Genomic DNA, 26,984 nt, shown 5'->3' on the forward strand with positions numbered 1-26,984 from the left:
GGTCAAATTAGTTTAATTATCACAAGAAATGCCTTCATCAGTCACCCCCGGGTCACAAACGCCAATCATCACTATATAGTATCGGCCCCACAGACATAGATAGCCCACTGTCACCCACGCCTGTATGCGTAAAACTTACAGGAATTGTTGTGCTACAGTTCGAGGGTGGAAGCATCTGTACAGCAAATAGATGATGACGGGCAGTATGAGCAGCGCCACAACTACGAGGAAAATACAAGAATTATCTGGGACGTTCCCATCGGGTTTGGAGGGAGAGTGAAATACTGAGATCTTTTACCTAATCCAAACCACCATGGCGGCTTGAATCCCTCATCAGATCCCTTGTCAGATCTCCGAAACAGGCCGCTTACATTGGCAGAATTGTGCGGGGCCCCTGCGGAGACAGTTCATGGTATATACAATAATGTCCTGCTTTACTCATGTAGAATTTTACATCGCCTATTGGTTGGCTTTCTTTGGTTTAACGCGTTATGTCAAATTGTGACACGTTTTCGACAACTCTCACCAAATCTACCAAGCCCCATATAAAGGAGAACAACTCCCATGTTATTGTACTCTTCATCCCGAATACCATAAATTGGACAACGACCTCTACAGTCCACACTGGATTCCTGGTCTCCGACTATTTTGCCGTGTTCGGGGATTTAGTTTATGTCGACGCAGCTGCATGATTTGCGGCTGCTAGACAGCTTGAATACATGTGGGGATTCCCTAACAAACAGGCAATCCCCGCATGTATTCAAGCTGTCTAGCAGCAACAAATCATGTAGCTGCGTCGACAAACTAAATCCCCGAGCACGGCAAAATAGTCGGCATGCTTTGGAAAACCCGAGCAAGAAGTATACTCGCTCATCACTATTCCTTTCCTAAAGTACTAACCCCCATACAGTATACTACAACCCCCATACTACACTTCATCAAAAAGTACTAAATCCAACACTAAGACTCCCGCAATAGCAACAGACTATACTATGGACTACCAACCACTACACTACGCCATAAATTAGTCCACAAAAGTGGCAACTCCAGCATCGCTATCACCAGGTACATGGGCACATATAGTAAATAAGTATATGTCTATAAACCCTGCTTTACCGCCCAGTTACCTGGAACCTCGCACAGATGAAGAAGGTGCAGAATAACGATGACTAGGAGTCGCTTCATCTCCGAGTTACCGTCGGGACATTCACCATAAAGTCACAAGCACCGACACTGATGTCAGCATTCCGTCAACGGAACAGTAGGAAAACAAGAGTTACCGTGGTAACTAGAGGCAGGATTCTACAGTCATCCCAACTGAGTCCTTCCTAAATTTCATGCCCTGCTTTGGAGGTGGAAATGAGCCCACTTACAGCCATGAGCGAAAAGCCTAAAGGGTCACAACACTGATGAGAGGAACTGTAGGGATTGGGCTGTGTTTTAAAAGCCCTTTACAGATAGTAGCTGGGAGGGGAAGACTGTTGTACATGGCAGTGACAGAAAAAAGACTGGCACATCCAAACTAGTGTGAATAGGTGCATACCAGGAGCAGCTACCTCCATATACAATATACAAAAAAAAGGTTGCACTCTATCGTGCCAAAACACATCAAATATGAAATACATGAAATTTGAATAGCAAAATTGCTTTTTGAACATTAGGAAAAAATGTTCACCCAAGCATGCAGACATTAGCCTTTGGTAAGTGTTCACATTTGGATAGGGAGGTCAGGGACCCATCAGTTTTTTAATGAGACCACCTTGACAATGGTTGATGGGCTCACACTATTTGGCCAAATTCTGTGCTAAGCGTCTCAAAAAAATTTTTTTTTTCCTAATGTTCAAAAAGCAATTTTGCTATTCAAATTTCATGTATTTCATATTTGACGTGTTTTGGCACGATAGAGTGCTACCTTTTTTTGTATATTGTATATGGAGGTAGCTGCTCCTGGTATGCACCTATTCACAATAGTTTGGATGTGCCAGTCTTTTTTCTGTCATTTCTATGTTAGCTTACTGACTGAGCACTCCTCCCTTCACCATCTGGTTTTTAATTACATCTATTCACACTTGGTTCCGGCCAACCCATATGTAGGCCTTGCTGACAGAGGTGTCCACATTCACCCAAGCATGCAGACATTAGCCTTCGGTAAGTGTTCACATTTGGACAGGGAGGTCAGGTACCCATCAGTTTTTTAATGAGACCACCTTGACGATGGTCGATGGGCTCACACTATTTGGCCAAATTCTGTGCTAAGCGTCTCAAAAAAATTTTTTTTTCCTAATGTTCAAAAAGCAATTTTGCTATTCAAATTTCATATTTGACGTGTTTTGGCACGATAGAGTGCAACCTTTTTTTGTATGTTGTACATGGCAGATCAGAGTGTGGAGAGGGAAGAAAGCATCCAAGTCTGGGGAAAAGCATTAAAGCTGTCAAAAGCTCTATTCAAAGCCTCCATCAACGCAGCTTTACACAAATAAATTCCCCGCAACCTGCATTGATCGATGATGTAGGAAGTCGACGATTGTGTATTCACTCAAGAACCTTTTACATGTAAAACGATTGATTTGTGAAGATTGCTAACCACTGAGCCGCTGTGCTGCCCCTTTTTTAACTTAAAGGGACGTGCTTACGACCAATGATATTTTTTTTATGTCTACGTGAAAGATATGATCAATGATTAAAAAAAAAAAAAAAAAACACTGTAGTTCGGTAATTATTGCTAAAAACATGTTCAATCTTGCAATACTCATTGCCGTGTTTAAAAAAAAAAAACTTTAGAGACAGCAACATGGAGCGGCAAAAGGTTTTATATGATAAAGCAGAGTGTGGAGAGGGGGAAAAGCATCCAAATGTTCACTATGTAAGAAAAAAAAACAGCATGGGGATAATCACAACATTCATATACTATATAATCACATGTATTGCAATAATCACCCTATGTATAATGACCTCAAGAGAAAAGAGCAGGAAGGGGGAGGAGGTTGTACATAGCAGATGAGAGTGTGGAGGGAAAAGCATCCAAGTCCTATTAGAAAATAAATTGCAAAGGCATATTCAGGAGCCAAGAAGTATCGTTTCTCCTTGCGGAGAGTGACATGTTAAGCATGTCGAGGTGAGGAGACTTAAAGCCGCAATGCTCACCTCTCAATCAGCCAAACCAGATCTCCACTTTGCAATGACGAGGGGCAGTACCCCGAAATACAGTGTCTGCAAATTGAGATTCTGGTTTGGCTTTTATCCTAAAGTCATGTGACAAGGCTCGATAAAAGGGTCGACATTGACTGTTAGGATTGATACTTCCAATAGGTGGCACTAGAGTTCTAGTCCTCTTCCTCTCCGAAGAGACAATTTGCAAAGGCATATTCAAAAATCTTGCATTCACTTGTCCACGCCTAGTGTCATTCCACAGGAACGTCAATAATCGCCCAAGATATCTTGCCATGGAGCAACAGTATAGATAATGTATTCATTTTATTCAATAGATGTCATTGTTCTCCAATCTTACAAGTTTGTACAACCCCTTAGCACTGTTCAACCGGAGTCTCTAAATTCCTGATAACCTAAGAAACCGGGAAGACAGACAGATGTCATAAAAGATGGAGAAGAAAGCGATCTTCGAAATCAGGAAAGCTTTTTTTTTTTTTCACGCCATTCGACGTTAACACGAGGGACTTGTCATTAATCTGGATAATTTTAGGAAGCCAGTCTGGTAGTTAAGTCTTGTACGTCACAAGGACTGACGCGTACACCCCCATCTTCCCCAACGTGCATATTCCACTGCGGTCTGGAGGACATGAAGCTCACTTTATACACTTTCTCCTTTTCTCCACATGATAGATCGTGATACACCACACACTGGTTCGGGAAATACCTTTCCACAGCAAGAAAGGCCCCGTCGGTTCCTTCGTAGTTTGGTGCTGCAGACACTATGAGGCCGCAGTGAAGGTGGGATACGGAGTCCAACATCAGGGCGGAGATATGAGCTCCATCATGGAGGCTGCACGTAGGCTGAATGTATCGTTCAAGTCCATCAACCAGGATGAGGGAAGGTGGAGGAGACGTTAAATGGAGCGAAGAGAAGAACTGGAGAAGCTCCTTCATAGAAGGCGGGTACACAAAACGGATTTGCTACGAGGAAATGAAAAATAAAAATCAGCACGTTGATCCATTTAGTATACAGATTGTTCTGGAACTTGGATCCAGCCAACAAGAAAGTCTTTGTGGTCGATTTCTGGGTCAAACATGGATAAGTTCGGATAACCAATCCTAAAGATTAAACAACAACCACAAGACGGATTATCATTGTAATCAGTATAACGGCGCCGACCTGATAGTGTCTGTAGGTTACCGAGCACAATCCTGCTGACAGGTTCCCTTTAAGGCAATGCCAAACTTGGATATATTATATATTTCAAGTTGTGAAAAAAAAGTGTAAATTCGTAAAAATAAATAAATTTGCTTGCTGCCATTTTTCAAAAACCCATAACATTTTAATTTTTCCTATAAATTACGTTTCTTGTTTTCGGGGTGAGCTGAGGTCTTGAATAGATACCATTTGATCGCTTATTGTTTTTTTGCTGAAACCTCCCTCAACATTTTTGGCCTTTTATTTTTTTTCTCTTGGTCCTCATAGGAATACCAAGATGGCAGGCATGGGAGCTTTCAGTAGATCCCAGGCTGTCATGGCAACCCGTCGACACTCATTAACAGATCGCTCACATTCTTGTATAATTAAAAAAAAAATCAATCTGACTCCGCTCCTGAAAAGCTGGACAAGGGGAATCCGTATGGCTGAACTTATGTCATGCGTGTGCAATTACACATACATATAGCATCTGATTTTTACACACACATCTCAAAGAAACCAGGAAATTGAAGCAGGCAAGTCCACCCTCCCCCCCCAAAAAAAGAGCTTGATAGAAGAAATATTCTGCAGATATCAAATTTCACAATCCCCCCACATATTATAAAATGGCACCCTTCAGTGCCTTGCACATGTACTTTATGGTCCAGCCTTTTCACCTAATAATTGAAAAAAAAATGAAGTGAGGTCCCCTCCTAGTTTTGATAACCAGCCAAGGTACAGAAGACGGCTGTGAGCTTATGTTATCTGGCTGGGAAAGATCATGGTTATTGAACCCTTCCCAGCCTAAAAATACCAACCCCCAGATCTTCTCTACTGCCCTGGTGCTTTGGCAATCAGGGTAATGGTTTTTGGGGTTGATGTCAGCAGCTGGATGACATCAAGCCCTACTGTAAGTAATGGAGGGGTATCTGTCAGACACCCCCATTATTAACCCAGTAACAACAAATAAACACAAAAAACTTTAGTGTAAATAAATTAAAAAAAAACACTCCCTGACACTTTAATGGAAACCTGAAAAACATAAAAAGAGAGAAATAAAAGACAAGACACTATCTCTCATTCACAATTTATTATAAAACGAAAAGTTTCTAAGCAGGTCCGACGAACTCAATGGCATTCTCACGACGTTCCCCGAACCTATGGACTCTCGTCGAGAGAACGAAGCTCTATAGGCTGTAGCAGCAGCCATTCCGGGTCCCGCTGTGCTCCACGAGACGCGTTAGTTGTGTTAACTGGCGGCGTCACTTCTCATCACAGCGGCCTGGGCTCGCGGAGCGCAGCGAGACTCCATAGCCTTTGGGCGTCGTATCCTGGGGATCGTCGTGGGAATACCATAGACTTTGCTGAGTGGGAATGTTTTGGTTTTCTAATAAATTGGTAAACAAGGGAGAGTGTCTTGTCTCAATTTCTCTCTTTTTATGTCTTTCAAGTTTCCATTTGAAGACTACGTCGGATTCCCTGGATTTTTTTTTCTTAAAAATAAAATGGTCGAAGATTGTTGTTGTTTTTTTTTTATTTCTTTTTAATACTGGGTTAGTATGTAATGGGGTGTTTTGAGACGTCTCTCCATTATTAACACCAAGGCTTGATGTCAGCACCACCTGCTGACATCAACCCCAAAAAACCATTACCCCGACTGCCAAAGTGCCAGGGCAATTGGGAAGAGTCAAGGCGAAGAATCATAATTGGCGCATGTAATGTGATGCGCCACTTCTGGGGTGGGAAGGGCCCAATAACCAGGGGCCTTCTCAGCCTGATAACATCAGTCTGCAGCTGTCTGCTTTACCCGGGCTGGTTATCAAAAATTAGGTAGACTCCATGTCATTTCCAATTATTTATTAGGCGACGGAAGCTTAAAAAGCTGGACTTTATATAAAGGACATAAAGTATAAAGTGAGGGGGGAGGGGAGGAATTTTATATCTTCCGGAAATCTATTCTATCCATCATTTTTTTTGTACTTCTTTGCTTCAATGTCCTGGTTTCTTTGACATTTCTGCGTTAAAAAAAAAAAATGTGCAAATCCTACAAATGGTCCAAATTTCTCTCATCCACAGACTGGCATTGGCGGGTCTCGGCCAATACCCGCGATATTTTCTGCCGCCGGTTAGACGCCTCATGGAATAACATTGGTCTGAGTGCAACGTGAGGTTTTCTCGAATAAAAAAAAACCCTGAATCCCTCACGCAGCTCCATAGGAATAATTAAATTTTTTTTTTTTTTTTTTTTTTTTAAAACCTCTAAAATATTAATAAAAAAAATATATGTACGAGTTCAGTGTCACCATAATTGTACCAGACATGAAAAAATTATGTAGCTAGGTCATATTTTAGCGCACAAATGCAAAAAAAAAAAATCATTAAAAGGTGGAATCGTGGTTTTTATTTTTCCTTCATTTCCCAGCACTGGGATTTTTCCCCCGTTTCTCTGTACATTATATGGTGAAACGAATGGCGTCAGTCAGAAATAAAACTCGCTCTGCGAACAAAGCCGCCCTCGTACGGCCATGCTGACAGAAAAAAATAAAAGTTATGGCTCTCGAAAAAGAACACGAAGGGGGAACAAACCCCTCTCCTTTCCGCATCGATAGAAACCCGCTGCCGATATACGGACCGGTCTCGCGTACGGATGGGCGACACGACACCTGCCAATGGCGGCAGCAGCAGCGCCCCTCACCTCACCGTGGTCGGTGAAAGGATTACCTCAGGTTTAGGTCTGACAGAAAATGGCTATTACTCAAAGCAACCAATCAGAGCTCAGCTTTCATCTGCCAACCTACAGCGGGAGAAAGAAAGCTGCGCGCTGATTGGTTGCTATTAGCAACACCTCAGAGGCTGACTATATAAGCAGTCCTTGTCCAGAAGGGCACCTTTAGTATGAGGGGATCCCGGGCCACTCTGCCCGCTCTGGGCACCGTCTGCAGCGGCTCCGGACACAGATACAGCACAGCTCCTTCCTCCTCAGCCGCCAGAGCCGCCGCCATAAACATAAGCCCGCTTATTCCACAGCCCGGGGGCCCCAAGATCAACGCTGGAGGGCCACACTCCGCAGCCCCCTGACCACCAGGCTCCCGGGAGCCGCCGAGCTCCCTCAGCACCCGCAGCAGCGGCCCAGACATCGCTCGTCGGTAGTCACTACACCGGAGTTGATTTTTTGAGGTAAGATGCCACCGGAAGGGGCGGGGTCTACCGATCCGGTAAAGACCCGATAGCAGGAAGCAGCGCTGTGCTGAGGCTGCTGGAGAGAAGGGAACTACTGTGGAGCCGTGTACAGAATGGTGGGAATGGGGGCACAGGGCTCGGCGTGAGTGCTGGAGGAAAGGGTGGATGTTACTTGAGTGGGGCGGTGAAGAAAGGGGGATAATGAGGGGGGTGATGAGGGGCTGCGTGGAGAGGGGGGTGATGGGGGGGCTGCGTGGAGAGGGGGGTGATGGGGGGGCTGCGTGGAGAGGGGGGTGATGGGGGGGCTGCGTGGAGAGGGGGGTGATGAGGGGCTGCGTGGAGAGGGGGGTGATGAGGGGCTGTGTTGATAGGGGAAATGAGGGGCTGTGTGGATAGGAGGGTGATGAGGGGCTGTGTTGATAGGGGGAATGATGAGGGGCTGCGTGGAGAGGGGGGTGATGAGGGGCTGTGTGGATAGGAGGGTGATGAGGGGCTGTGTGGAGAGGGGGGTGATGAGGGCCTGTGTTGATAGGGGGAATGATGAGGGGCTGCGTGGAGAGGGGGGTGATGGGGGGGCTGTGTGGAGAGGGGGGTGATGAGGGGCTGTGTGGAGAGGGGGGTGATGGGGGGGCTGTGTGGAGAGGGGGGTGATGAGGGGCGTGTGGATGGGGGTGATGAGGGGCTGTGTGAATGGGGGGTGATGAGGGGCTGTGTGGAGGGGGGTGATGAGGGGCTGTGGAGGAAAACTGGGGTGGGTCTTATAGTACGAATATAGCTTACAGGGGGTGCACGGCGGCAGCAGTTGTGGCGTGGGGTCACAGGAGGCAGGGTCCCTGCTGCAGGAAGCCAGCGGAAGAATTGGTGTGAGGCTGCGAGAACTCGGCCGAGATCCCAATCTGCATATGTGCTGCTGGAGGCAGCCATCTTCCTGAAATCAATGCACTCCGCTCTGCGTCACTGCTGACACCCTTCCATCCAGCCCAGGGCCCACAGCCTTGCACCGTTGAGACACCCCTTCCTCCCACCCAGGGCCTACAGCATCGCCCCCACCGCTGCCGATTTCTTGCAGCACGAACCCTGTCTCCTGTGACCCCAATCCACCGCCCCCCAGGTAAGCTATCGTAAATTCAAACTGTGACACAGACCCTCATTTTAGTAAAAAATCTTTTCTTTTCCCTATTTTCTTCACCAAAATTTGGGGTGCCTCTTATGGTGTGATGCGTCAGCAGTGTATGTTGGCCTTCTGTGGCCACTTACCAGTCTCTGTGACCCATACAGCCTGGTAAGTTGTAGAAGTCATACATTAGCAGAGAGTTATTCATCTGATAACCGCAATAGCAGGCAGCTGCTGATGGGACTATTACTCCATCAATCTACACCATCAGTCTACACCTGCTGGCGCTAATAACAATGAGAGCAGGCTGCTGATGGGAGTATTCATCAGCTGCCCTCTGCGCCATAATTAAAAAAAGGTGTGGGTTAGCGGTTGATGGAAGTGATGACAAAAAGAAGGCCAGTGGTGCAATGTTTGGAGGATGGATCCTTGGAGAGTTTGGGGAAGCTATACCCGACTTTGCTGTTGATACGCAAGCTGTGGAGTAGATTGAGGCACGTACGTGGGATCACGGACTTGACTAGATACTCGCCGTTATGGCATAATAACAATCTGAAAGAATTTGAGGCATTAGGGGTATTGATAGAATGGTTGGGCAAAGGGATTCAGTATGTGTATCAAATAATTGAACAAGGTGAACTGAAATCATTTTCCCAATTGCAGGCGGAATTTGGTCTTGGGACTGCAGGGGAGTATCAGTATTTGCGGATGAGGCATGCCTTTGGAGCTCAGAGTAGGAACGGAGGTATTAGGATTCAAAGGGATATAGTATTGGAGTATGTGTGTAATGATGGGACGACTGGAGGAGTCATATCCACTCTGTACAGGGATCTGTTGCACACTTTCCTATTGGGGTTTCCAATAATGGCGAGCGCTAAATGGGAAAGATCTGGGCCCAATGGATAACGAGACTTGGGAGTCGGTGTTCGAATGGATCCCAAAACTGTCGCTGAGTGAACCGTATAGACTGTCACAGCTTTATGTGATTGTTATGTTTGCTAATGACAGGTGTTATGAAGGCAATCCAGAAACACAGTGTGCTTAGCGATCAGAGCGCACACAGTGATCTGACAAATACCCAAAAATACAAGAACGAGCTCTGAGACGTGGAAACTCTGTAGACTGCACACCTGATCCTATCCTAAACACAACTAAAAGCGGCTGTGGATTGCGCCTAACAACTACCTAGGCAACTCGGCACAGCCTAAGAAACTAGCTAGCCTGAAGATAGAAAAATAGGCCTGACTTGCCCCAGAGAAATTCCCCAAAGGAAAAGGCAGCCCCCCACATATAATGACTGTGAGTAAGATGAAAAGACAAAACGTAGGGATGAAATAGATTCAGCAAAGTGGGGCCCGATATTCTAGGACAGAGCGAGGACAGTAAAGCGAACTTTGCAGTCTACAAAAAACCCTAAAGCAAAACCACGCAAAGGGGGCAAAAAAAACCCACCGTGCCGAACTAACGGCACGGCGGTACACCCTTTGCGTCTCAGAGCTTCCAGCAAAACAAAAGACAAGCTGGACAGAAAAAAAGCAACAAAAAAGCAAAAAGCACTTAGCTATACAGAGCAGCAGGTCACAGGAACAATCAGGAGAAGCTCAGATCCAACACTGAAACATTGACAAGGAGCAAGGATAGCAGCATCAGGCGGAGTTAAGTAATGAAGCAGTTAACGAGCTTACCAGAACACCTGAGGGAGGAAGCTCAGAAGCTGCAGTACCACTTGTGACCACAGGAGTGAATTCAGCCACAGAATTCACAACAGTACCCCCCCCTTGAGGAGGGGTCACCGAACCCTCACCAGAGCCCCCAGGCCGACCAGGATGAGCCGCATGAAAGGCACGAACAAGATCGGAAGCATGAACATCAGAGGCAAAAACCCAGGAATTATCTTCCTGAGCATAACCCTTCCATTTAACCAGATACTGGAGTTTCCGTCTAGAAACACGAGAATCCAAAATCTTCTCCACAATATACTCCAATTCCCCCTCCACCAAAACCGGGGCAGGAGGCTCAACAGATGGAACCATAGGTGCCACTTATCTCCGCAACAACGACCTATGGAATACATTATGTATGGAAAAGGAGTCTGGGAGGGTCAAACGAAAAGACACAGGATTGAGAACCTCAGAAATCCTATACGGACCAATAAAACGAGGTTTAAATTTAGGAGAGGAAGCCTTCATAGGAATATGACGAGAAGATAACCAAACCAGATCCCCAACACGAAGTCGGGGACCCACACGGCGTCTGCGATTAGCGAAAAGTTGAGCTTTCTCCTGGGACAAGATCAAATTGTCCACTACCTGAGTCCAGATCTGCTGCAACCTATCCACCACAGAATCCACACCAGGACAGTCCGAAGACTCAACCTGTCCTGAAGAGAAACGAGGATGGAACCCAGAATTGCAAAAAAATGGAGAAACCAAGGTAGCCGAGCTGGCCCGATTATTAACCCCTTCCCGACCTTTGACGCATACGCTGCGTCATGAAAGTCGGTGCCATTCCGACCCATGACGCAGCATATGCGTCATGGAAAGATCGCGTCCCTGCAGGCCGGGTGAAAGGGTTAACTCCCATTTCACCCGATCTGCAGGGACAGGGGGAGTGGTAGTTTAGCCCAGGGGGGGTGGCTTCACCCCCTCGTGGCTACGATCGCTCTGATTGGCTGTTGAAAGTGAAACTGCCAATCAGAGCGATTTGTAATATTTCACCTAAAAAACTGGTGAAATATTACAATCCAGCCATGGCCGATGCTGCAATATCATCGGCCATGGCTGGAAACACTTATGTGCACCCACCCCACCCCTCCGATCGCCCCCCAGCCCCCCGATCTGTGGTCCGCTCCCCTCCGTCCTGTGCTCCGCTCCCCCGTCCTCCTGTCCGCTTCCCCGTGCACCAATCACACCCCCTGTGCTGCAATCAAACCCCCCCCGCACTCCGATCCCCCCCCCCCGCACACAGCGACCCCCCCCCGTGCTCCGATCCACCCCCCCCGCACAGCGATCCCTCACCCCGTGCTCCAATCCTTCCCCGTGCTCCAATCCTCCCTCCCGTGTTCCGATCCACCCCCCCCATGATCCGATCCACCCCCCCGTGCTCCGACGCCCCCCCCGTGCCCTGATCTCCCCCCCCTTATACTTACCTGGCCGCCCGAGGTCCGTCCGTCTTCTTTCCTGGGCGCCGCCATCTTCCAAAATGGCGGGCGCATGTGCAGTGCGCCCGCCGAATCTGCCGGCCGGCAGATTCGTTCCAGAGTGAATTTTGATCACTGAGATAGGTTATATCTCAGTGATCAAAATAAAAAAAATAGTAAATGACCCCCCCCCTTTGTCACCCCCATAGATAGGGACAATAAAAAAAATAAAGAATTTTTTTTTTTTTTCACTAAGGTTGGGGTAAGAACTAGGGTTAGGGTTAGGGGTAGGGTTAGGGGTAGGGGTAGGGTTAGGGGTAGGGTTAGGGGTAGGGTTAGGGTTTCGGTATGTGCACACGTATTCTGGTCCTATGCGGATTTTTCCGCAGCGGATTTGAAAAATCCACAGTGCTAAACCGCTGCCGATTTATCGTGGATTTACCGCGGTTTTTCTGCGCATTTCACTGCGGTTTTACAACTGCGATTTTCTATTGGAGCAGTTGTAAAACCGCTGCGGAATCCGCAGAAAGAAGTGACATGCTGCGGAATGTAAACCGCTGCGTTTCCGTGCAGTTTTTCCGCAGCATGTGTACAGCGATTTTTGGTTCCCATAGGTTCACATTCAACTGTAAACTCATGGGAAACTGCTGCGGATCCGCAGCGTTTTCCGCAGCGTGTGCACATACCTTTAGAATTAGGCTATGTGCACACGGTGCGGATTGGCCGCTGCGGATCCGCAGCAGTGTTCCATCAGGTTTACAGTACCATGTAAACATATGGAAAACCAAATCCGCTGTGCCCATGGTGCAGAAAATACCGCGCGGGAACGCTGCGTTGTATTTTCCGCAGCATGCCAATTCTTTGTGCGGATTCCGCAGCGTTTTACACCTGTTCCTCAATAGGAATCCACAGGTGAAATCCGCACAAAAAACACTGGAAATCCACGGTAAATCCACAGGTAAAACGCAGTGCCTTTTACCCGCGGATTTTTCAAAAATGATGCTGAAAAATCTCATACGAATCCGCAACGTTGGCACATAGCCTTAGAGTTGGGTTGGAATTAGGGTTGTGGTTAGGGTTAGGGGTGTGTTGGGGTTAGGGTTGTGGTTAGGGGTGTGTTGGGGTTAGGGTTGTGATTAGGGTTACGGCTACAGTTGGGATAAGGGTTAGGGGTGTGTTGGAGGTAGAATTGAGGGGTTTCCACTGTTTAGGCACTTCAGGGGGTCTCCAAACGCAACATGGCGCCACCATTGATTCCAGCCAATCTTGTATTCAAAAACTCAAATGGTGCTCCCTCACTTCCGAACCCCGACGTGTGCCCAAACAGTGGTTTACCCCCACATATGGGGTACCAGCATACTCAGGACAAACTGCGCAACAATTACTGGGGTCCAATTTCTCCTGTTACCCTTGAGAAAATAAAAAATTGCTTGCTAAAACATCATTTTTGAGGAAAGAAAAATGATTTTTTATTTTCACGGCTCTGCGTTGTAAACGTCTGTGAAGCACTTGGGGGTTCAAAGTGCTCACCACATATCTAGATAAGTTCCTTGGGGGGTCTAGTTTCCAAAATGGGGTCATTTGTGGGGGGTTTCTACTGTTTAGGCACACCAGGGGCTCTGCAAACGCAACGTGACGCCCGCAGCCCATTCCATCAAAGTCTGCATTTCAAAAGTCACTACTTCCCTTCTGAGCTCCCACGTGTGCCCAAACAGTGGTTTACCCCCACACATGGGGCATCAGCGTACTCAGGAGAAACTGGACAACAACTTTTGTGGTCCAATTTCTCCTGTAACCCTTGGGAAAATAAAAAATTCTGGGCTAAAAAATTATTTTTGAGGAAAGAAAACGTATTTATTATTTTCACTGCTCTGTGTTATGAACTTCTGTGAAGCACTTGGGGGTTCAAAGTGCTCACCTCACATCTAGATAAGTTCCTTTCGGGGTCTAGTTTCCAAAATGGGGTCACTTGTGGGGGGTTTCTACTGTTTAGCCACATCAGGGGCTCTGCAAACGCAACGTGACGCCCACAGAGCATTCCATCAAAGTCTGCATTTCAAAACGTCACTACTTCACTTCCGAGCCCCAGCATGTGCCTAAACAGTGGTTTACCCCCACATATGGGGTATCAGCGTACTCAGGAGAAACTGGACAACAACTTTTGGGGTCAAATTTCTCCTGTTACCCTTGGGAAAATAAAAAATTGCGGGCTAAAATTCATTTTTGAGAAAATAATTTTTTTTTTTTATTTTCATGGCTCTGCGTTATAAACTTCTGTGAAGCACTTGAGGGTTCAAAGTGCTCACTACACATCTAGATTAGTTCCTTTGGGGGTCTAGTTTCCAAAATGGGGTAATTTGTGGGGGATCTCCAATGTTTAGGCACACAGGGGCTCTCCAAACGCGACATGGTGTCCGCTAATGATTGGAGATAATTTTCCATTTAAAAAGCCAAATGGCGTGCCTTCCCTTCTGAGCCCTGCCGTGCGCTCAAACAGTGGTTTACCCCCACATATGGGGTATCTGCATACTCAGGACAAACTGGACAACAACATTTGTGGTCCAATTTCTCCTATTACCATTGGCAAAATAGGAAATTCCAGGCTAAAAAATCATTTTTGAGAAAAGAAAAATTATTTTTTATTTTCATGGCTCTGCATTATAAACTTCTGTGAAGCACCTGGGGGTTTAAAGTGCTCAGTATGCATCTAGATAAGTTCCTTGGGGGGTCTAGTTTCCAAAATGGGGTCACTTGTGGGGGAGCTCCATTGCATAGGCACACAGGGGCTCTCCAAATGCGACATGGTGTCCGCTAACAATTGGAGCTAATTTTCCATTCAAAAAGTTAAAAGGCGCGCCTTCCCTTCCGAGCCCTGCCGTGTGCCCAAACAGTGGTTTACCCCCACATATGAGGTATCGGCGTACTCGGGAGAAATTGCTCAACAAATTTTAGGATCCATTTTATCCTATTGCCCAAGTGAAAATGAAAAAATTGAGGCGAAAATAAATTTTTTGTGAAAAAAAAGTACTTTTTCATTTTTACGGATCAATTTGTGAAGCACCTGAGGGTTTAAAGTGCTCACTAGGCATCTAGATAAGTTCCTTGGGGGTCCAGTTTCCAAAATGGGGTCACTTGTGGGGGAGCTCCAATGTTTAAGCACACAGGGTCTCTCCAAACGCGACATGGTGTCCGCTAACGATGGAGATAATTTTTCATTTAAAAAGTCAAATGGCGCTCCTTCCCTTCCGAGCCTTACCATGTGCCCAAACAGTGGTTTACCCCCACATGTGAAGTATCGGTGTACTCAGGAGAAATTGCCAAACAAATTTTAGGATCCATTTTATCCTGTTGTCCATGTGAAAATGAAAAAATTGAGGCTAAAAGAATTTTTTTGTGAAAAAAAAAGTACTTTTTCATTTTTACGGATCAATTTGTGAAGCACCTGGGGGTTCAAAGTGCTCACTATGCATCTAGATAAGTTCCTTGGGGCGTCTAGTTTCCAAAATGGGGTCACTTGTGGGGGAGCTCCAATTTTTAGGCACACGGGGGCTCTCCAAATGTGACATGGTGTCCGCTAAAGAGTGCAGCCAATTTTTCATTCAAAAAGTCAAATGGCGCTCCTTCCCTTCCAAGCCCTGCCGTGCGCCCAAACAGTGGTTTACCCCCACATATGAGGTATCAGCGTACTCAGGACAAATTGGACAACAACGTACGTGGTTCAGTTTCTCCTTTTACCATTGGGAAAATAAAAAAATTGTTGCTGAAAAATCATTTTTGTGACTAAAAAGTTAAATGTTCATTTTTTCCTTCCATGTTGCTTCTGCTGCTGTGAAGCACCTGAAGGGTTAATAAACTTCTTGAATGTGGTTTTGTGCACCTTGAGGGGTGCAGTTTTTAGAATGGCGTCACTTTTGGGTATTTTCAGCCATATAGACCCCTCAAACTGACTTCAAATGTGAGGTGGTCCCTAAAAAAAATGGTTTTGTAAATTTCGTTGTAAAAATGAGAAATCGCTGGTCAAATTTTAACCCTTATAACTTCCTAGCAAAAAAAAATTTTGTTTCCAAAATTGTGCTGATGTAAAGTAGACGTGTGGGAAATGTTATTTATTAACTATTTTGTGTCACATAACTCTCTGGTTTAACAGAATAAAAATTCAAAATGTGAAAATTGCGAAATTTTCAAAATTTTCGCCAAATTTCCGTTTTTATCACAAATAAACACAGAATTTATTGACCTAAATTTACCACTAACATGAAGCCCAATATGTCACGAAAAAACAATCTCAGAACCGCTAGGATCCATTGAAGCGTTCCTGAGTTATTACCTCATGAAGGGACACTGGTCAGAATTGCAAAAAACGGCAAGGTCTTTAAGGTCAAAATAGGCTGGGTCATGAAGGGGTTAAGGGCGAACTCAGCCAACGGCAAAAAGGACACCCAATCATCCTGGTCTGCAGAAACAAAACATCTCAGATATGTTTCCAAGGTCTGATTGGTTCGTTCGGTCTGGCCATTAGTCTGAGGATGGAAAGCCGAGGAAAAGGATAGGTCAATGCCCATCCTACCACAAAAGGCTCGCCAAAACCTTGAAACAAACTGGGAACCTCTGTCAGAAACAATATTCTCAGGAATGCCATGCAACCGAACCACATGCTGAAAGAACAAAGGTACCAAATCAGAGGAGGAAGGCAATTTAGCCAAGGGCACCAGATGGACCATTTTAGAAAAGCGATCACAGACCACCCAAATGACTGACATCTTTTGAGAAACGGGAAGGTCAGAAATGAAATCCATCGAAATATGTGTCCAAGGCCTCTTTGGGACCGGCAAGGGCAAAAGCAACCCACTGGCACGAGAACAGCAGGGCTTAGCCCTAGCACAAATCCCACAGGACTGCACAAAAGTACGTACATCCCGTGACAGAGATGGCCACCAGAAGGATCTAGCCACTAACTCTCTAGTACCAAAGATTCCAGGATGACCAGCCAACACCGAACAATGAAGTTCAGAGATAAGTTTATTAGTCCACCTATCAGGGACGAACAGTTTCTCTGCTGGACAACGATCAGGTTTATTCGCCTGAAATTTTTGCAGCACCCGCCGCAAATCAGGGGAGATGGCAGACACAATGACTCCTTCCTTGAGGATACCCGCTGGCTCAGATAAACCCGGAGAGTCGGGCACAAAACTCCTAGACAGAGCATCCGCCTTCACGTTTTTAGAGCCCGGAAGGTACGAAATCACAAAGTCGAAGCGGGCAAAAAATAACGACCAACGGGCCTGTCTAGGATTCAAGCGCTTGGCAGACTCGAGATAAGTCAAGTTCTTATGATCAGTCAATACCACCACGCGATGCTTAGCTCCTTCAAGCCAATGACGCCACTCCTCGAATGCCCACTTCATGGCCAGCAACTCTCGATTGCCCACATCATAATTACGCTCAGCGGGCGAAAACTTCCTGGAAAAGAAAGCACATGGTTTCATCACTGAGCAATCAGAACCTCTCTGTGACAAAACCGCCCCTGCTCCAATCTCAGAAGCATCAACCTCGACCTGGAACGGAAGAGAAACATCTGGCTGACACAACACAGGGGCAGAACAAAAACGACGCTTCAACTCCTGAAAAGCTTCCACAGCAGCAGAAGACCAATTAACCAAATCAGCACCCTTCTTGGTCAAATCGGTCAATGGTTTGGCAATGCTAGAAAAATTACAGATGAAGCGACGATAAAAATTAGCAAAGCCCAGGAACTTTTGCAGACTTTTCAGAGATGTCGGCTGAATCCAATCCTGGATGGCTTGGACCTTAACTGGATCCATCTCGATAGTAGAAGGGGTAAAGATGAACCCCAAAAATGAAACTTTCTGCACACCGAAGAGACACTTTGATCCCTTCACAAACAAAGAGTTAGCACGCAGGACCTGAAAAACCATTCTGACCTGCTTCACATGAGACTCCCAATCATCTGAGAAGATCAAAATGTCATCCAAGTAAACAATCAGGAATTTATCCAGATACTCACGGAAGATGTCATGCATAAAAGACTGAAACACAGATGGAGCATTGGCAAGTCCGAACGGCATCACTAGATACTCAAAATGACCCTCGGGCGTATTGAATGCAGTTTTCCATTCATCTCCTTGCCTGATTCTCACCAGATTATACGCACCACGAAGATCTATCTTAGTGAACCAACTAGCCCCCTTAATCCGAGCAAACAAGTCAGATAACAATGGCAAGGGATACTGAAATTTAACAGTGATCTTATTAAGAAGGCGGTAATCAATACACGGCCTCAGCGAACGATCCTTCTTGGCTACAAAGAAGAACCCTGCTCCCAGTGGTGATGACGATGGGCGAATATGTCCCTTTTCCAGGGATTCCTTCACATAACTGCGCATAGCGGCGTGTTCGGGCACGGATAAATTAAATAATCGACCTTTAGGGAATTTACTACCAGGAATCAAATTGATAGCACAATCACAATCCCTATGCGGAGGTAGAGCATCGGACTTGGGCTCTTCAAATACATTCTGATAATCAGACAAGAACTCTGGGACCTCAGAAGGGGTGGATGACGAAATCGACAAAAATGGAACATCACCATGTACCCCCTGACAACCCCAGCTGGATACCGACATGGAATTCCAATCCAATACTGGATTATGGGTTTGTAGCCATGGCAACCCCAACACGACCACATCATGCAGATTATGCAACACCAGAAAGCGAATAACTTCCTGATGTGCAGGAGCCATGCACATGGTCAGCTGGGCCCAGTATTGAGGTTTATTCTTGGCCAAAGGTGTAGCATCAATTCCTCTCAATGGAATAGGACACCGCAAAGGCTCCAAGAAAAACCCACAACGTTTAGCATAATCCAAATCCATCAGATTCAGGGCAGCGCCCGAATCCACAAACGCCATGACAGAAAACGACGACAAAGAGCATATCAAGGTAATGGACAGAAGGAATTTGGACTGTACAGTACCAATGACGGCAGACCTAGCGGACCGCTTAGTGCGCTTAGGACAATCAGAAATAGCATGAGTGGAATCACCACAGTAGAAACACAGACCATTCAGACGTCTGTATTCCTGCCGTTCAACTCTAGTCATAGTCCTATCGCACTGCATAGACTCAGGTTTAACCTCAGGCAGTACCGCCAAATGGTGCACAGATTTACGCTCGCGCAAGCGTCGACCGATCTGAATGGCCAAAGACAAAGACTCATTCAAACCAGCAGGCATAGGAAATCCCACCATGACATCCTTAAGAGCTTCAGAGAGACCCTTTCTGAACAAAGCTGCCAGCGCAGATTCATTCCACTGAGTGAGTACTGACCATTTCCTAAATTTCTGACAATATACTTCTATATCATCCTGACCCTGGCACAAAGCCAGCAAATTTTTCTCAGCCTGATCCACTGAATTAGGCTCATCGTACAGCAATCCGAGCGCCAGGAAAAACGCATCGACACTACTCAATGCAGGGTCTCCTGGCGCAAGAGAAAATGCCCAGTCTTGAGGGTCGCCGCGCAAAAAAGAAATAATAATCAAAACCTGTTGAATAGGATTACCAGAAGAATGAGGTTTTAAGGCCAGAAATAGCTTACAATTATTTTTGAAACTTAGAAACTTAGTTCTATCTCCAAAAAACAAATCAGGAATAGGAATTCTTGGTTCTAACATAGATTTCTGATCAATAGTATCTTGAATTTTTTGTACATTTATAACGAGATTATCCATTGAAGAGCACAGACCCTGAATATCCATGTCCACACCTGTGTCCAGAATCACCCAAATGTCTAGGGGGAAAAAAAAAAAAAGTGAACACAGAGCAGAAAAAAAAAAAAAAAATGATGTCAGAACTTTTTCTTTCCCTCTATTGAGAATCATTAGTTTGGCTCCTTGTACTGTTATGTTTGCTAATGACAGGTGTTATGAAGGCAATCCAGAAACACAGTGTGCTTAGCGATCAGAGCGCACACAGTGATCTGACAAATACCCAAAAATACAAGAACGAGCTCTGAGACGTGGAAACTCTGTAGACTGCACACCTGATCCTATCCTAAACACAACTAAAAGCGGCTGTGGATTGCGCCTAACAACTACCTAGGCAACTCGGCACAGCCTAAGAAACTAGCTAGCCTGAAGATAGAAAAATAGGCCTGACTTGCCCCAGAGAAATTCCCCAAAGGAAAAGGCAGCCCCCCACATATAATGACTGTGAGTAAGATGAAAAGACAAAACGTAGGGATGAAATAGATTCAGCAAAGTGGGGCCCGATATTCTAGGACAGAGCGAGGACAGTAAAGCGAACTTTGCAGTCTACAAAAAACCCTAAAGCAAAACCACGCAAAGGGGGCAAAAAAAAACCACCGTGCCGAACTAACGGCACGGCGGTACACCCTTTGCGTCTCAGAGCTTCCAGCAAAGCAAAAGACAAGCTGGACAGAAAAAAAGCAACAAAAAAGCAAAAAGCACTTAGCTATACAGAGCAGCAGGTCACAGGAACAATCAGGAGAAGCTCAGATCCAACACTGAAACATTGACAAGGAGCAAGGATAGCAGCATCAGGCGGAGTTAAGTAATGAAGCAGTTAACGAGCTCACCAGAACACCTGAGGGAGGAAGCTCAGAAGCTGCAGTACCACTTGTGGCCACAGGAGTGAATTCAGCCACAGAATTCACAACATGTGATACACAGAGTTTATAGGTCTCCGATGGTGCTATATAAGGCAGGATTGCGTAATGACTCTGAATGTCCGAGGTGTAGGTCTACGGATGCAGACATTTTCCATATGATGTGGACATGTCCGAGGTTGGCTGCCTTCTGGGTGGTAGTTTTAAGTCGTATGGAAGGTGCGTATGGATGTACGGTGCCAAGGGACCCAGTTGTCTGTTTGTTGGGATGCGTGGATGAGATTGGGGTGGATAAACACCTAAAGATAGCTATAGCCAGATTGTTGTACATGGCTAGGAAGGTGATAGCTAGAAACTGGATTAGGGAAGAGCCGCCATCAAGAGGAGAATTCCTCCAGTACGTAAAACAGGGCCTGACACTAGAAAAAGGGATTTATAAGAAGAAAGGGAAAACTGAAACGTTCAATAAAATGTGGTCTCCATGGATTGCTATGGGATAGTAATGTGAAGTGTGGCTTATACGAGTGGTTGAGGGATTAGATACTCTATTGTTTTAATGATGGTAGTAATTAACAAGATGAGCTGCTTTGTGGGGTGGGGGAGGGGGGCTTTGGGACCGAAGGGGGTTGTTTGAAGGGGGAGGGGGGGAAAATACTCTGTATTGAAAATGTAAATGAAATATGTTAATTGCCTTGTTATTCTCAATAAAAATTTGAGTTAAAAAAAAAAGTGTGGGTTCCCCTGTGTTTTTTATAACCAGCCGGGTAAAACTAACAACTGTGGGCTGCAGCCGTCAGCTTCAGCAAGGCTGGTTATCAAAAATAGAGAGGAACCCACACTTTTTTTTTGTTTTAATTATTTAATGGAATGGACTTCCCCCAATTTTTGTCAACCAACCAAGCTAAAGCAGACATCTGGGAGCTGGTATTCTCAGGCTGGTAAGGGGCCATGGATATTGACCTCGCCAACCTAAAAATAGCAGCCAGCAGCTGCCGCCCAAACAATGCACATCTATAAGATGCGTAAATTCAGCTTTGGCTCTTTCCACTTGCCCTATAGCGGTGGCAAGTGGAGTAATATTTGTGGGGTTGATGTCACCATTCTAATCTCTGGTGACATCAAGCCCACGGCTTAGTAATGGAGAGCAGTGTATAAAACACCTGTCTATTATTAATCCTATAGTTATTTGGTAAATAAAGATGCAGTCAGCATAAAGTCTTTTACTTGAAATCAAAACAAAATACACTTTTCCATTTTTATTTAAAAATAACAAACACAGTTGTACTCCCCTAACACCCATTCCATTGAAGCCAACAACTCTTGTAACAAAGCAAAAAAAAAAAAACAACAATATCCCTCACCTGTCTGACGTTCTGTTCCACGTAATCCATGTCTGAGGATTAATAGTTTTCAGCCTGGATGGTGCCAAGATGTGCGACCGTCCAGGCTGAGAACCACCGGGGAATGAGCAGCTGTGAGCGCAGCATCCGTGACTAGCAGTGACCTCATCGAAGTTACTGCAGGTCAATGAGGCTGTGGTCCCTGCCGGGCTAAACTGCGGTGACGTCAGCACGGTGAGAAAAAGTCACTGAGTTCAACGAACTCACTGTGCTAAATTGCGGTGAACTCAGTGACTTTTTCTCAGTGCTGAGGTCACCACAGTTCATTGGTCTGGCATGGAACGCAGCCTCAGTGACTGGAGGTAACCTCGATGATGTCACCGCTTGTCACTGAGGCTGCGAGCAGTGAATTCAGCAGTGGTTCTCAGCCTGGGCGGTCGCATCTTGGCACCGTCCAGGTTGAAAACTATACTCGGACATAGATTATGGCGTGGGACAGAACGACGGACAGGTGAGGGATATTGTTGTTTTTCATTTTTGTGTTATTACAGGAGACAAGGGATTCAATGGAATGGGCGTTAGGGGAGTACAACTGTGTTTGTTATTTTTTTAAATGAAAATGGAAAAGTGTTTTGTTTTGATTTCAAATAAAGGACTTTATTCTGGTTGTGTATTTACCATACAACTATAGGATTAGTAATGGATAGGTATCTTATAGACACCTCTCCATTACTAACCTGTGGGCTTGATGTCACCTGACAATACAAAGGTGATGTTAACCCCACAAATATGAACCCCACTTGCCACCGCTACAGGGTAAGTGGGAGGAGCCGGGCAAAGCTTCTAATGATATTCATCTCATTCAACTCCTGTATTGATCCTGCATGTGTTCACTCTATTCTATGTCAGCAAGCAGCTTCTAATGGTATCCATCTCTGCTCAAGATAAATCAGTTAGTCCATGGCAGTTACTCAGGGCAGGAGTCAGGTAACCCAGACTTTGCACTCCCTTTTAGCCATGTGGTTAATTTCTATCCTCATGTGTTCCCTTGCCATCCAAATTCACGGCCCCCATCCAAAAACTACTTGCTCTTTATCTTCCTACTTCTACTGATTTCATGGGACATCTCCCCCAACCCTGGTCCAACATCAACACCTACCCTACCTCACATTGAAACCTTACCAACCTTATTAATATTAGCAGCACTCCTTCATCTCCTTTTAATTGTTCCCTTTGGAATCCACGGTCTGTATGTAACAAGCTTCCTTTCCTACACAATTACTTTCTGAACAACTCTCTTAATCTGTTGATCATCACGAAGACCTGTCTCCCCTGCTGCCATTTCTCATGGTGGCTTACAATTCTAACAAGGGAACCCCTGGACACTATATCCGCAGGATTAATAATGACCCCATCAGGTTTAAAGAACAATCTTTGGACCGCTATAAATGTTTTTCCGACGGGTTACCCCAAATCTGTTCTTGATATCGCGTTAAAGAGGGTTGAGGAAAGTCCTTCTGTTTCATACGAAAAGAAACGCTTGGTACAACAGAATACAATAGAAAGGAAAAACGATTTATTTTCAATATTATATTTGGTCCTATGGACAGTCAAATTAGATCTGCGATCAACAGGAATTGGCATTTGCTAGAGGGAGAAAAAGAAATTGCAGATATAGTGTCCAGGGGTCCGCTGGTTACATACCAGATGACATAAAATATAAAAGATACTCTAGTTCGGAATCGTGTTAAAATTGAATCTAATAACTGGCTGCAAAAAAATTTGCCTACTGTTCTTTTTGTTCCTTCCATCTTACTACCAAATATTTAGAGATGGGAAGTATTTCACATAAGGTCCAAGATTTTATAACATGCCGCACAAATTACATTGTATACACTGTTTTTTGCGCATGCGGTTTTCATTCTATTGGAAAGACTATTCGTCCCTTATTCGTACATTTCCATGAGCACTTTAGTCCCATCTCAGGTAAAGGGGTCCCTAGACTAATTGAACATATAAGGAAAGAACATGCAGGCAATCCTGAAGTTTTGTGGTTTGCAGGGATTGAAAATGTTAAAATGCCTGCACAAGGAGGTGACCTTAATAAATTATTATTAAGAACAGAGGCTAGATGGATTATGGGGAACAATTTGAAAAAAAATTTCTGTTGAGTTAGGTTTTTGAGCGGATTTATACTAAAATTGGCATGCTGATTCCAAAAATGTAGTCAGTTTTTTTTCTAGCACGTCAAGTTTTTCCTCCACAACTTACCTGCCAGAGAAGCATAATTGCACTGATATCTGTAATAAGACTTATCTGATTACAATTCGACTCATGTAGAGCTACGTGGCAACTTGTAAGAGTAGTCACAACTGAGACAGTGTGGTGAGAGGTGTGTGCAGCTCCCAATACGTCATAATTATCAATATCTTTACACAAAAAATTTATCATAGTAGGAATAAATAGGATTTGTGATAGCTTTTCTCTTTACATTGGGCGCTTAGTTGTAATTTATATATCTTTTATGATTTTTTTTCTTTGTTAGTTTTCAAAGCTTGTAACTTTCCATCTCGGTGTTTTATTTACATATGTACATATTTCCTTTGTTTCAGATCATGTCTGCTCCTTCTTCCTCTCGTCGTAAATGCCTAAGCAACCCTGACTCCTTCTGCTATATTTGTGGTGTTTTCACCATTCCAGTTCAAAGGGCAAACATCAGTGCATTTGTCAAACAAGCATATTTTGCATATTTTAAAGTAAAACTCGGTGATCAAGATAAGCCATGGGCCCCTCACATGGTGTGCAAGCAGTGTGTCGAGGGTTTACGGATGTGGACCAAAGGAACACGTGAAAAGTTGGCATTTGGTATCCCCATGGTGTGGAGAGAGCAAAAAAGTCATTCCACAGACTGTTACTTCTGTTTAGTGAAAACAACAGGATTTAACAGGAAAAATAAAAGTAAAATAGAATATCCAAATCTACCGTCAGCTATCAGACCAATGCCTCATTCAGCTGAAATTCCAGTGCCAGTTTTCGAACAGCTACCATTTCTAGAAGTTCTGAGTGATGTTGACGAACACAGTGACAGCAATGATGCAGAATTTGAAATTCACAAGGATTCAGTTCGTAAGGGATTTGATCAGCACGAGTTAAATGATTTAGCACGTGAATTGGGCTTATCAAAAAAAGCTTCAGAATTACTAGCATCAAGGCTGAATGAGAAACAGTTACTTGAACAAGGAGCGAAGGTATCATACTTTCGTACTAGAGAAAGTACATTTTTGCAGTACTTTCGGTGTGACAGCGGTTTTGTGTTTTGCCATAATATTCCTGGTTTACTACAAGAATTAGGGCTTTCAATGTACAATCCAAATGAATGGCGACTGTTTATTGATAGCTCAAAGCGGAGTCTTAAGTGTGTCCTTCTACACAATGGCAATTTATTTGGTGCAGTCCCTATTGGGCACTCTGTCTCTCTTCGTGAAGAACATGGAGATGTAAAGAGAGTTATTGAGTTATTGAAATATGACACACACAATTGGATCATCTGTGTTGACCTTAAAATGGTTTGCTTCCTTCTTGGTCAGCAACGTGGGTACACAAAGTATCCCTGCTTTCTCTGTATGTGGGATAGCAGAGCTCGAGAAAAGCATTGGGTTGAGTCGAATTGGCCTCCAAGATCTGGTCTTAAACCTGGAGATCCTAACATTCTACATCAGCCACTTGTTGACAGGAAGAATATACTATTCCCACCTCTGCACATAAAACTAGGTCTCATGAAGCAATTTGTAAAAGCATTGCCAACTGACGGCGACTGTTTTAAGTACATCATGTTGGCACTTCCTGGACTGTCCATTGAAAAAATCAAGGCTGGTGTGTTTGATGGTCCACAAATTCGACAGCTCATCAAAGATGAACATTTCACCGGGACTATGTCAGATCTTGAGAAGAATGCTTGGTTATCATTCAAAGACGTCGTTAAGAACTTTCTTGGAAATACACGTGCGAGTAATTACAAAGAAATTGTTCAGAAACTATTGGAGAGCTACAAAGCGCTTGGTTGCAACATGAGTATTAAACTACATTTTCTGCATTGCCATCTTGCCAACTTTCCGGAAAATCTTGGTGCTGTTAGCGATGAGCAAGGTGAACGATTTCACCAAGATTTGAAGGTTATGGAAGACCGTTACCAGGGTAGATGGGATGTACATATGATGGCTGACTATTGCTGGAGCATCAAACGTGATTGTCCTCAAGTTAAACACTCCAGAAAAAAGCTATAAATGTACATTTTTACCTTAAATACGTGTGTGTGTGTATATATATATATATATATATATATATATATATATATATATATATATATATATATATATATATATACATATAATCTATCTATCTATCTATATATCCTTTGTAAAAAAAAAAAAAAAAACATGATGGTGTTAAAAAACATATTTGTCATGCCTTTCTTATACTTTTTAGGTACAGTAGTTTACATATTTTTGAGAAGACAAAAATCCTATAGTTCAAAAACTTGACGTCATAGAGAAAAACTGAGATCATTTCTGGATTCAGCATCCAAAAATTAGTTAAGAACAGTTGTCTGACCTAACTCCTAAAAAATTGTGTTCCCCAGTGATTCGGACTCGTGCTCAAGGTCTATCAGGTTTCAATGACAAACTCGACATGTCTGTGTTTTTTGTGATTTTATTTTTTTTATATATATATTTTTAACAGTATTTTTGTATTGCATTTATTTGCTTTTCACTTGTTCATAATTAATGAGTTGCTCTCACCTGATGTTTAGTGGGTGGGACAAGGGCAATGGCTACTTCTAAATATTCTGTGAGCTCTGTCCTACATATGACCTGTTGAAGTGCAATGTAAGCGCGAAACCATCGTCGTCTGTTTTTGCTACATCATTTTATCCGCCTGCTGTTGGTATTATGATACCACAATGAAGGATTTTGTTGCACGGGACGGTATGTGCCTATCCGCTTTCTTTTCTATGGACATCATTGTAAATACACACCTGTACTTTGTATCTCCCCCACCTCATTGTAGATTGTAAGCTCTCACGTGCAGGGTCGTTTTATTTTGCTTTAATCATTATATTGTTGTTAACGTTGTTACTTATGACTGTTGTGTTTGAAACTAACTGTAAAGCGCTGCAGAAAATGTTGGTGCTATATAAATAAAGATTATTAACATTT

General features: G+C 44.4%; 2 protein-coding genes across 5 annotated transcripts; one reads left to right on the forward strand and one right to left on the reverse strand.

Moving 5' to 3' along the window:
- Positions 1 to 2,794: 2,794 nt before the first annotated feature.
- SWSAP1 (SWIM-type zinc finger 7 associated protein 1) lies at positions 2,795 to 7,485 on the reverse strand. The gene is made up of 2 exons (XM_069767215.1): positions 7,237 to 7,485; positions 2,795 to 4,131 (listed from the first exon to the last, which is right to left on the reverse strand). Exons 1-2 carry the CDS (start codon positions 7,483 to 7,485, stop codon positions 3,697 to 3,699), a joined length of 684 nt encoding a protein of 227 aa, XP_069623316.1. The 3' UTR covers positions 2,795 to 3,696.
- LOC138677226 (uncharacterized) lies at positions 7,393 to 26,984 on the forward strand. Of its 4 annotated transcripts, none has more exons than XM_069767214.1 (2): positions 7,393 to 7,525; positions 24,381 to 26,984. In XM_069767214.1, exon 2 carries the CDS (start codon positions 24,384 to 24,386, stop codon positions 26,049 to 26,051), a length of 1,668 nt encoding a protein of 555 aa, XP_069623315.1. In that variant the 5' UTR covers positions 7,393 to 7,525; positions 24,381 to 24,383; the 3' UTR covers positions 26,052 to 26,984. The 4 variants fall into 4 exon arrangements, with proteins under 4 accessions (XP_069623315.1, XP_069623313.1, XP_069623314.1 ...); XM_069767212.1 differs by lacking the exon at positions 7,393 to 7,525 and adding an exon at positions 7,541 to 7,644; XM_069767213.1 differs by lacking the exon at positions 7,393 to 7,525 and adding an exon at positions 8,289 to 8,639.

Source organism: Ranitomeya imitator, chromosome 4 (assembly GCF_032444005.1).
Source record: "Ranitomeya imitator isolate aRanImi1 chromosome 4, aRanImi1.pri, whole genome shotgun sequence".
Taxonomy (NCBI): Eukaryota; Metazoa; Chordata; class Amphibia; order Anura; family Dendrobatidae; genus Ranitomeya; species Ranitomeya imitator.